This window comes from Varroa jacobsoni, unplaced genomic scaffold (assembly GCF_002532875.2).
Source record: "Varroa jacobsoni isolate VJ856 unplaced genomic scaffold, vjacob_1.0 scaffold_1488, whole genome shotgun sequence".
Lineage (NCBI taxonomy): Eukaryota > Metazoa > Arthropoda > Arachnida > Mesostigmata > Varroidae > Varroa > Varroa jacobsoni.
In genome coordinates this window covers 72,661-85,015 of record NW_019214390.1, presented here as the reverse complement: position 1 = coordinate 85,015, position 12,355 = coordinate 72,661, and the positions used below count along the sequence as shown (strand labels likewise).

Genomic DNA, 12,355 nt, shown 5'->3' with positions numbered 1-12,355 from the left:
GAGTATTAAGTGAAGCATTCGATAGCGAAAGGCCCGGCGAACACATTAAAACTTTCCACTCAATTTTTGTTAGGTAGCTAGAGGTGTGTATGTGGCCGGCCATTGTTACGGTAAGGAAGGCACCCTTCTGTTCGCTTGTTCCGGTCGGTTTTTCAATGTCTTATTGAAATCTTATTAGCTGTTTTTCCCCCTGTCCAAAGCACACGGTTCTTTTCCAGTCCCATCAGAGATAAAGCGTCAGCTTCTTTGGCGTCGGTTGGTGCTTCGTCACTTATTGCAGTGCGTACTTTTCTGCACATTATTTTCGTATGTGCCCTGCTTCTCATCAATCGCTTTAAAGATAGCTTGATTTTCTTGCATACTTTTGCATATGAAAACATAGTTAAATAAATTCGTGTGGCACTCAAATGTCGAGTTTGTTTTTGTAGCCAGTTTTCTTGAAAATATTAAAATTTATTGGGTAGTAGATGTTCGTTTCCTTGACGATGTCATGGCTATTCAGGTATCGTCTTTGCTCAACCTTTCAATGATTTCAGTAACTTTTTTTATAGTTGATCAGTTACTACGAGAAGCATCTTTCCTTGCAACTCTTAGGACGAAAATGATAGAACCGTCTTGCATCTTGACCATAAAGATAGAAATTTGTTCATGAGCCTACATGCTGCATCTTTTTTTTATCATAATATACTTACAAAATGTAACAAATTTTACAAGAAGTCTAGTTGTCTCTAGGGCAGTATGTTTTTAAGCCACCCGAACAGTTTCACGGCTGGGTTAAAGTTAGGTGTGCCAAGCGTGTCATTTAAACGTGGGACTAAGTGTAGAAGCATTATTGACTAATGTGAAATAAATATTTCAAGGTTTATATTCGGTACCGTCGATAAGCATTGCTTCAAACGCTCGGCTTCCACTACGAAACGGTTTGCTAGTAATTACGTTCGGCTACCTGATGACCTCTAGCGAACGTTATTGAGGGACGCTGTTTTAGCGGCCTTCAACCATAGACATACCAACAGCATATATATATTTATATTAAAACAAAATAACAAGCTATTATTTGGTCAGGAAAATGTTAGTAATATCAAGTGTGTGTAGCACCACAAGTCGCATGCTCTCTGTTCTATATAAATAGGATAAATTTCACAAGAGACTAGTCACTTCAGATTTTTACTGAAGTCTTCAAATATAGCCTTTGAAACCGTTTCGAGTTGAGAACAGTGGCGTCCACGTTACAATTTTCAGTACTGGTATAGAATTGCTGAAACAGGGATAATATATTTGGCCATTTAAGCGGCGCCCCTTCCCCAAACTCCTAAGTAAATCGCCTGAAGATCGCCGGACAGCTCTTTTCGGTGCCGATAGCCAGCCCACTAGGGCAACACTTAATGGCGGTGCCAAGCATAGATCTCGTATTACTAGCCTAATAGTGCTTCAGTACTTCGTCTTAAGCTTGATCAATGTCATATTGTGTAAACCAGTCTCGAATCTCTTCACACAACTCTATTATATGCTTCTGCCGTTCTAATCTCTGCTAGATATTGATAGGATATCAAAAATGACATCTTGAAAAGTATTAACTATTAAGGAATAATCAATATTCCGAGTTTTCTGTTGGGTTTGGCCGTTAAACTTTGCTTCAGAGATTCGTCGCAGCAGGAAATGAGGTGCGGCCATGTTTTGAACTTAGATCACATCACACACCTCAAACTTACTTCGTGTACGATCACGCAAATCAGCTGTGAAATGCTCAGAATAACCGTTACCGTGAAAAAATCTGCAGTGAATAACGGGAGCGATGTGCAGACCATAAAAACGCCACTTCATAAACAAGTCTATCGTATTATCCTGGTTATTACGACACTGGGATAATATAATTATTTGTACAGAGGGAGAATCAAATTAAAATTATATTTACGATTCTATCTAGGTAGTGACCCTGAAGGATGCATGTAACTGTGGAAGCAGGATCAAAAAATCAAGCCCTTCGTAATGAAAAGTAGGGTGGTTAGGGTAGTCTGAAGATTCGTTAGGCATCGACGCTGGCCTTACTGCGACATGGACTAACTTACCTAGCAGAATACAGCGATATCGATTCTCCCAGAAGAGAACAGAAACCTTTGCGATGGCCGACTTGCTCCATTACCATGTAATTGAATGAGGCGGAAGTGCTCGTACCGCCAAGGTTATGTTCGGCAAAATTATAAACACACCATCCCACAGTAACTACCTAGGCAAAAATAAAGGTTGACCTTCTTTTTACTGATGATATAAAAATTCAATGAGTGGAACGTTCGTTCAAATAAAGTAGCATGAGGCTCAAAGTCGATCCAGAAGGTAGTGCCTTCGTGGTATTGTAGGCGTTCTTGCTAAATCTCCTTCATGGATTCATGTAGTCTAGTGAATGTTTACACGAAATCAAAAGTGAAATTAAAAAAGAAAAGTAAATACAATACTTTTGAGTAGCTTTATCGTAGAGGAAACGGCAGCCATCTAGAGCCTGTAAAACAACGTGAACGGCTTTTGGTTCCCGGGTTATTTAGCAACGAATTTTATGGGTAAAACCGCCAAAAATGCACATTGTTCTGAAACGCTCTCTGAGATAAAAGGATGTGAATGAACGATCTTTTTGTTTCGTGGAACGACACATATGCACCGTACCTTCAGAGGCAGTTCGTTATGGCCAGGAGCAGCTTCGAAGATCGCCGTCAACGGCGGGCTTCGTGACAGGAGCCTTAGACTGACCCAATGACTGAGGGGTCCAAGATCGGTCCCATTACGAACCGGAGGAGAGGGATCGTCGGCTAAAGGTATACTGGAACGCCTTCTCGGTTCGAATAGCCTTTATCGTGATATAACAGCGAGTAGTATTTAGCGAACCCTTGGCTTAAACATAAAGGTCGACGGCAGATGTCCCTCACGATAGATCTAACTTTTTGCTAACATGCTGCTTCCTCAGTAACAAGGACTGATGGTGAGGCTTCTTCTTAGTGAGTAGAAAAGAAAGGTAGCTTAGTGTAGGAAAGCACGCCCTACAATACTGACGGCGCATGTTCTTATGTATCATATGGACCCCATTTCAACAGGAGTGGTTGCACGAGCTCCGTCACATATGAATACGAAAAGGGACATCGTTTGCGGTAGGGTACCCAGCTTCATATAAGTACCGAACCTTATTTACCGATGGAGAACACCCATAAGCCAGCTTATCGTGCCCCGGCTATATATAAATAGGGACACGGACGTATAGCCATGGGCAATCTACATTCTCATTTCCATGTCGCAGCACTTCCTTTGGCCTTCTTTTATTAAACTCCAATGAGGGTAAGCATCGCCTTCTTGTAAATGGCATAGAGATCATCACTGAAACAATTCGAGGCAAGCTCCGTGTGCCGCGCAAGGATTGTTTGAAGACGCCTTATCGGTCTATCTATTCACCAGATTGGCGCGAATGTTTTGCCAATGCAACGGTTAAATTAACAGCGTTGCTGCGTTAATTAGCTATGATAAAATTCACTTGTTTACTTGTGAGAGGGTAGAAGCTGCAAATAAAGGGACAGATCTTCACGACTAATATTTATTCTGGATCGAGTATATCGTCTATTTTTATATTCTCACACTGTAATATTTTTCGTAGCAGAACAGATTAAACATTCCGATTGAAGTTAGTGAGTCTCTCCTGATTAACTAGCTCGTGAATTCGCGGCTGTGGGTGCGGCTCCCCACGCATTAAACAACGTTGTCAAAAACGATTTTATATAATAATAATAATACCATCTTCGGATCTGCGTTGCGCACAGAGCTTCTATTGAAATGCAGACTTTTTCAGAGCACAACGAGTCGAGTGCCATATCGTAATAGGCTAACGTAGTATAACAATGTAATCAGAAGCCTATCGTATCCATTGGCCTTCATCCATTGTATTACTCCTCGTATTTATTTTCCGAGACTCTCGTTGGTGTTTTTGACATCCGTGGCCCTAGCTTCTCAAGCTTCTATCTCTTTTTCTTCTTTCGTGTCGTTAGCCCCTAGTCTATACTAACACTGTCAAATATATTATGCTAATTCTGCTTTCTAGCAGTTGGCCTGTTTTAGATCCTCAGGTTACCATCCAAGCTACTCAGCGTCCCGACCATGTACTTTCCATGCCATTCCTTTTTAATTCTAATTAACCAGTCAGTGAAGACCTTGCGTTTGAGTGGATGGTATCACTTAAATGGGATACCCAGAACGCTATATTGAAGACTATCGAATACGGGCTTCTTGAATAGGCATTGGCTGAGTTCAAAATATAGTTGCTCAAAGATGTTGCCAAAAACGTCCTTTTTTTGGTGAGTGCGTACGTAGACTTTTTTTTTTGATGGCAAAGTGCCGCTCGTATTTAGGGTTCAAGTTTGCTGACAGCTCAGCCGTGCAACCGATGAAGCATCTTTTGATTTTTCTTTAGGACACAGGATGATTCGATAGATGTGCTATCGGAAATCGCAAAATGAGAACACGATGAGGAAAAAAAGAGCCCAGCTAAAGATAAAGCGGTGCGTTTTCTACGAAATTGTACGAGAGACATGCACAAGAGCGGCTTTCATCTTTAGAAACGGTAGAATTCGGGGTGCATCAAACGCTTCCTTGTCCTGGCAAGGCAAGACGATAGGTAATCCTGGGCAAAAGCGAAGAAACGAAACTTTGGCCAGTCGGATGTTAGAGCTGTAAGTAGACAGCTGTAAGATAGAGATTTATACAGATACTGCATGCTGGATCGCTGTAAAGATTACCTATAGCGACTTCAGAGGATAATAAGAATAGAATCATCAGCAGTTTATTGTCATGAAGACGGCAAACGCAGCGCGAACCAAGATGACATTAATATATCAAGCATTCAGTGTGAAGTACTGGAATTCATGAAACCCTGCGAAAACGCTAGGAGAGCTGAAAGTGGGATCCGGCATGTAAGGTAGTCTTATTAGCATAATAAACGTACACGCATCATAAGGGGCCATACAGAGAAATACGAAAATCATCTGTATAATTTAGTAAGTAGAGTCATTTGAGTGAGACTCAAGGATAGTTCACAATTAATTGAAGCGGAACTTGTTGTTTAAGTGGACCATTTTTGAAAATAACACCGATGATTCGAATCGAGCGTATGATTAGCACCGTAACCAGCCTATAGCAGCATGTATATATAACACGTATATACAACACCTTAAATATTAGAAACGAAAAAGACAATTAAAAGAGCTGTTGCTTCACGAGTTACTATCAATGGTTTTTTATCTTCATTGTTAATAACATGTGAAATGTGGCATCATATATATATTCCAGAACGTAACCGGCCTAGGGGTAAGCTTGGGTAAGAAGATGAAGTTTGAAAGAGTAGGACCAATAGCACCAAATTACACTCTCTGGTTATATATTTCGCCGCTGGAATACGTGAAGCATTTTTGATAGAAGAACCCTGAATACAACGATACCCCCTTATTTATATCAAGTTCGTAGTTTCCAACTAATTTGGGAGAACTTCAACATAGCCCAAATATGTAGCCTGGCAGAACCAGGTAAAACTTGTTTTTATCAAAAGGGTACTAAATTGCTATAACCGCTATATGTATTTGCTAACGCATACATCGCTATTTGGTGGGAATCTCCACCAAGCAGAAGTTTATCGGAAGCAACATATGGCTGGGGTCAACCCAGTTTTTTTTGCCTATCGTATATGGTGCAGTGAAGTATTTGCGGTCTATGCCATATATCTCTTTCGTTTCTAACAATTTCGAAAAAAATCAAATACTCGTGTTGTTTCCATAAGAAATACCTGATAAAGGTAAAGATAAATAATCATATATATATATAAACGAACTACGTCAAGTAACCAAAAACAATGGGCTATTCCGGCAATAGTGCGGAGAGTCAGGGCGTAAGGAGCGATCGCGCAGGTATGGTATCATCGCAAAGTAAGAGAGACTAACACGTCACAGGGATTTAAGGACAAGCTTGCTAACAGTAGTACTCATCATAAAAATGCCTGCCGAAAACATTATGGGAACACAGAAATCACCAGCTGGGCTACGTAGATATAGTCTAACACGTCGTACAGCTTATTCGCTCAGTGGCTATTGCCTATGGCTAACCGTATCATTTCCTCCAGCTATTTAGCAGGATGGATGGCGTTAAAACCCAAGGTTTTGCAGATTTTTCATGAGGTGGCGCATTGAGTAGTTGATATTCCTTTGAACCGCACCGCTGCCATCAAGCAACATCCTACTGAAGCATGAATATATATATATATATATATATATATATATAATGAATACAAACAAAATGAACGGTAGGTTCAACGAAAGCAAGTGCCATTTTCCTACTGTTTGGTCCACACGAATAAGATAATAGATCATTTTATATTCATAAAATGTTCATAGTGTTAAGTGACACACTAAAGAGGTTAATACTTTTTGTAATAATAGCTGTTGGTGCTGAACACCTATCATCAATCAGCCCTGTCAGCAACCCAGCTAATTAAACATTTAATGAAAAAAACTTCTCCAGATTCTCTAAATTTTCTCGAAACGGAACTGATCATCGCACCCAGTCCGCCCACATACATACATTCATAATATGGGCGTATCTACGCTAATCAACAAGTCGTTGGAAAGACCGTTACCGCTTATTGTCGAAATCGGCTAATCCGCTAGAATATGTACGTATCCTCTACAGGACGGATCATATTTTACAATGAATGAAAAAAATCAGGCCAACCGAGGCAATTCTTTGCGACACCAGCGAAGTGAACTTGCTTATTTTAGAAGATACTATTTTCGTCAATCACAGTAGCGTTTTCTAGTTGTCAAGCCGGTTCGAGCGCGTCCACGAATTTCTAAACATCAAACTACTTTACGGAACAAGGCGGTACTAGTTATAGAGTACAAAGGGCGGCACTTTGCGGGTGCATTTAAAGCAGCAGTAACAATAGCAAAGGTTCTGTCTTGCCTGTATTTTACGAGGTTCTGCGTTCCAAAGTATTTTTTTGCTGGTAATGTACGATCTTCTGAAAGCGGTTCTGGAGTAAGCAACCTCAGAGATAGGCAGGGAAAAACAGGAAAGACCTGGGGTGACTACAAGATGAGAACAGTCGGATACTGCGGGTCGTGTTCGTGGCTAACGGAAGCCACTCCGAGGCCCGGTTTTGAACTGAAACCCGCAACAGCCTAGTGAGCAACCTATTTTGCCCGCTAATTTCAGTGACAGGTTCGAATCCGGACATAGACATCCCTTGTTTCATGCTGGGAGGCAGCCGTCTGATGGAATGCCAAGCGGCGACGCCGGCCGTGAAACTCGAAACATAAAGAGAAGAGACCTTAGCAAAGACAACACTCCGACATCCTAAGAAGCTCGAACTAGATATGGCTGTCGCTGTTGTCGTATGGAAAAATACGTGAAGCTGTTTTGTTGATAAAAATGTGACGATTTGCATTGAATGATATAGTTAACAGGCAACAATCTCAACATCTTGCCGATTGTTGACCTGACAGCTACAAAACCGGTTGATGAAAGGACCCAATAAATGGAAGTAGCTATGAAGTGGTTTCACTATGATATCATGCTGCGAGCTAGCGGCTAAATGTGTACCATTACCTAAATTTATGAACGGTGATGTTTTAAACATCTACGTAAGCCTGTATGTACATATATAAGACTTCAACGGCTACCCAAAAGCCTGTTGACAGTGGAAGAGTTTCGAGTGTTTAGTTACTTAGTGTTATAATAGGCTTAACATTAGAATACGATAAATAATACGAAATTATAGCATGTCGTGTTTTCAGCACAACGAAGGATAGTGACTGCTCCGCATAGGCTAAATGTGCTATAGTAATTGCATGCTACACGTAACTGGTTTAGTCTATGGAACACAGTGCCGATGCTTCGAATATGTTTCTGTATTTTGTTTCGATTTTGAGGTGTTTCTTGCCTTGGCTTTTCTAGACATTTTGGGGGAGTAGCCTTCGAGTGGGAGATAAAGAAAAAAAAAAAAACCACTGTATGCATGCGCACTTTCTCCGTGTACTATTAATGATGTAAGCGTCCAACTGCGATGTATCTTCAAAATAAGTTTGTTACGTTGAATAACAGCGACGACATGTTAATGAAGTGTGTTGCCTGTTTGTAAAGGACTAATTGTGTTGTTCGTCACTGAGCTTCACATAATAAAAGTTCACATAGTAAACTACTGGCGTTTGTGCGTTTGACAGAGGCGGAAGCCGTTCAGGCTTTGGAATGGCTGAGACAAACTGGCTTTCCTCAATATGTTCAGATGTATGAGGGTGAGTACGTAAACTTTTTTATATTTTTTTTTCCGATTAATGGCGTATAGGTACTAGTTAGATTAGTGACAAACATTGGAGTAGGTATATAAGAAGAGGGTTTGACACTGGCGTACAGTGACCGCGTATCATATACATCAAGCTAAGTTGGTAAGCGTTGGCAGCTCACAGAGCCAATGAGACAGAAAGATATTCCATAGAAAGTATGTATCATTACGCTAAAACACGAATTTGTTATTTTTTCTAACCACACAAAGATGTGATTATAGCAAAAACGCTTTGTTAATTCGGATAACAAAAGACGTCCTTGGCACGGTTCTGTTGCAGTCACACGCGTTCGTCTAATCAATCATGTTATTACCTCCGATTACCCACACAATGATAAAACAAAATTAACTTTGATTTTTATCTAATTTACTTTTATGCGGTCTGTTGCATTCTCTTTTGCGATAACCTCCCTATGATAAATCCTTCAATTTTTTCCAGCGCATTCGTGTCGCTTCTCCTTTTTCTAGCTAAAGTAAGGTATCGTGAATGCATCCGAGACTAATCTAAAACTTTCAACTGATATGTTTACCATTCTGTTCTTTACGCCTCAAACCCTACGGTTTTCCTGCAGGCCTGAAGTGCAGATCAAACGCAGCTGTGCACCGTGAGCAAATTTGCATAGAGCCCAATAAGCGTGATAAGGCTTCTAAAACGGATCGTAAAAAAACAAACAGTACAAATATTGGTTAACTGCTAAAGGCAAACGCTATTCTATCAGATCCTATTTGCATCAGTAATGAGTGGGGTCTTGTTGTGCTCTTTTACATATTGAAGTCGTGAGGTCGTTTCAATCGTAATATGCGCGAGCATAAAAAGTTTCCTGAGAATCTTTTAAATTCTTCAATACAAACGTACGAACCCGCCACAGCAATGACAGCAAACTCATGTTTCCCTTTCTGAGGTAAACCTTTATAGTACCATGCTGAGTCCGGATGAGGAAAGCAGCAAGTCTATACGTATGTGTAAACTAAATATGTGGAAATTTTATTTCTTCATCATAGGAAACGGTACCGATTACATAGTATCTTGTGAAATACATCTTATGATTAATTATAAACATCCGCAAGGGCTGAATAGTCAAAAGTAGATGCGTACTAATAGTTAATAATAAGCCATTTATTGGTAAATTCCGTTAGAACATTTTCTGTTTGTTTTTTTTGCAGACAACTGTTTTCCGCTTGACATGAGTACGGTGTACAAGGATCATCCCCATCTGGACGCCGATGAGATTCAATCTTTACTCAGGTGAGAAAGCGAGCATCGTCGACTGGGTCTTCGGCGCGGGAAGTTTCCGATAGGACAGTATACAAAAATAGAACAAATGACAGATGTAAACAAAAATGTACTCATAAAGCAAATAGCAGCAGCCAAGGCGAAAGGCAAAAATTGCAGGATTTTGGAGGGTCACCAAACGCCAATTATGGGAGGTAAGGCGGGTTGCGCGTACGAATCGGCATTATAACTGTAGAAATAGTCGATGATGCAGTAGAGCTGCCATACCAACGATAAGGTACTTATATACTATGTTCATTACAGGCGGCTAAACACATTGAATAAGTGCGCGCGTATGAAGACCGATGCTTTCCTTAAGGTGAGTGAAGTTACAAGCTGATATATTTCAGGGATTGTAGAGACTCAACGGTTTACCGCTCATTCTTTCATCTTAATTCTAAAAATGAACTAAACATATATTTGGTCTAATAAATCGAATCCTTCATTTTCTTAGAGAACGTTAACGGGTCATGCAAAACATTTGATCTAGCATCGCACAGGTATTTTAGCTCTACTATTGTGCGTATGGTGCTTTTGCACAATATAACGCAACAGGTGAGGTATTAGAGGCAAAATTCAGCTTAAGCTTATTTGCCTCCTATCAATAGAAGCCCTCATTCGTGCACATGTGTTATTTATCGGTGATTCAATGCTTCACTTCACAGTCTTCAAGCTTAATATTAACTCTCTTGAGTAAATTTCTAGTGAACGCCGCATTTTATATTGCTATTCCAGTCAAGATCAGAGAATAAAACGCAAAGGGCGAACTCCATCCGACGACCGCATTAGTCTAACAACACAGCAGTAGCGACAGGGCTGTTAATGATGCTTGCTGTCTATCGGTGGGTCTGTCCGTCCATGCAAACGTAACGAAAAGAAATTGCTTCTCACTTTTTGTATCTGCCGTGCCCATCGACAAACCGGCGTCCCTTTGCAACCGTCCCCAGCACCACCACGAGCATGTCTGCCGCATCTGCCGGGGCGAACAGAAAGCCGATGCTAGCCGACTTAGCCCCTGTGGGCTACTTGCGGGGAGGGCTTAAATACGAAAGGTTTACCTGGAACAAGTGGTACCCGATAAAGGCAAGATAAAAAATGAGGATGAGGCGATGGACAAATATATTCTCGCACGCTGGCTGCCCTTGCTTATTGGTTAGGGCTCAGGGCTTCGGGGCACAAACGGGAACATAATCTCATATTAACGAGCTATCGGTAGAAGCAGTAGGCGTTTTTGTGCTCAGCTGAGTTGCAGAGACAAAACAAAACTGATTACGGAATATTACGGTTACGATGTTCTGGCGACATATGAACGGGTCAGCCATTCGTTATTGCTGGAAGTTGCCGCAGTCCAAAAGACAAATTTCGTTTCCGTATTAACGAGCTTTGATGACCAATGCCAAAGGCATCCTGTTTGCGGTACGCTGAGGTCAGTTACGACGTCAGTTGCGGGGTTAATAACATCCGCTGTTGTGCCGTAAAAATAGAGCGAGTATTGTGCATGCTTTGCATCGCGTCATATTATACTTATTGCATGCAGAAGACATAATGTATGAAAATAGGTATGATACTCATTGTACAGCTGCCGGTAGATGACAAATACGGTCGAGTTCGTTGCATTGTTTCTGCTACTAATAATACTAGAGTGTTGTTTTTTAACTAGTTGAACAGTGTAACACACGCCTGAGAAGGCGCTGCTAGACAACGGGACACGAAGAAAAAAGGACACTGTCTCAAAATTTGTGATGATCTGAGGAGGGTTTCTACGAGGCTCTCAAAAGCCGTCCGCAGAAAAGAGGTAGTTTGAGTGATGCTGCCGAAACGTTCATTGGCTCTACCGTGCAAAGGAATCTCGCTCACTCGGTTGTCCGCCAGCGTTTGCGTTTCTGTGTACAGTCCGTCCTCGTTAGCTCTGGTCGCTTGTCGAAGTGGAGGAAGGAGCACAAGATGGCTGCCTGGCTTTAAGGCCAAGGTAAAGGGCCCGCGAGCGGTTTGGTTGATGTGCAACGATGATTGACCCGGCCTGCTTTCTGCGTTTCCTGTGCTTACCTAGCCTACGGGACGAAACACAGAATTCGCCTACAAAGCGCTTGTAGAGGCTATTTCACCGCCAGCTAAAGCTGAAAGAAAAACGGAGAAATAGTAAAAGATCCGACGATCAAGAAAAGCTGGAGAAATCCGGAAATCTGCCGTAGCAATCCAAGGCCATAGTGCACTACCTTCTAGAAATCTGTTTTGTAAATATTGCGCTTTCGATTATAAGAATGTTGGCTGATGTTGAATAGACGTAAAGCAATGTTTCTGCTATGTTCTCTTTAGCTATGTTATCATTGTCAAACAGTATGGTACATTGGCAAGCTTGTTTCCCTGAATAAATCAGTCGATCGTCTGTAAAAATTACACCGCTATATTATCGTATGGGTAAACCCAGTAAGTCTGAGTCAGATTTCATTTCTATTCGCATAGATGACTTTTACTCCGTAATTATTGTGCATGGATAAGCACCAATGGAAGCAGTGAGGACATCGTAAGACGGCGTCAGCGTGCGAACTCAAGGGTTTGCTTGCACTTATTGCGTGTGTGAACCATGGCCAAGAAGAATAAACATCTGCAGTCGCCGACACTTCCTTTCACTAACGTTCTTCACTGTGTGGGCGTTTCGACCTGACCGCCTTTGCCAATAAGACAACTTGGTAAACAGTTCTAGACGATGGCAACCCTTTAGG

The 12,355-nt window shown here is 41.3% G+C and overlaps 1 protein-coding gene across 6 annotated transcripts in view; it reads left to right on the top strand.

The window, feature by feature from the left end:
• LOC111270538 (uncharacterized) overlaps positions 1-12,355 on the top strand; it is a 170,125-nt gene that overhangs the window by 92,267 nt on the left and 65,503 nt on the right. For all 6 annotated transcript variants that reach the window (XR_015314977.1, XM_086972521.1, XM_086972520.1 and 3 more), the window contains exons 7-9: positions 8,241-8,312; positions 9,524-9,605; positions 9,897-9,951. Coding sequence is in view for 5 of the 6 variants with exons in the window: in XM_086972521.1 (XP_086828647.1) it covers positions 8,241-8,312; positions 9,524-9,605; positions 9,897-9,951 (209 nt within the window). In the remaining variant the exon portion in view is untranslated. The remainder of the gene's footprint in view (positions 1-8,240; positions 8,313-9,523; positions 9,606-9,896; positions 9,952-12,355) is intronic.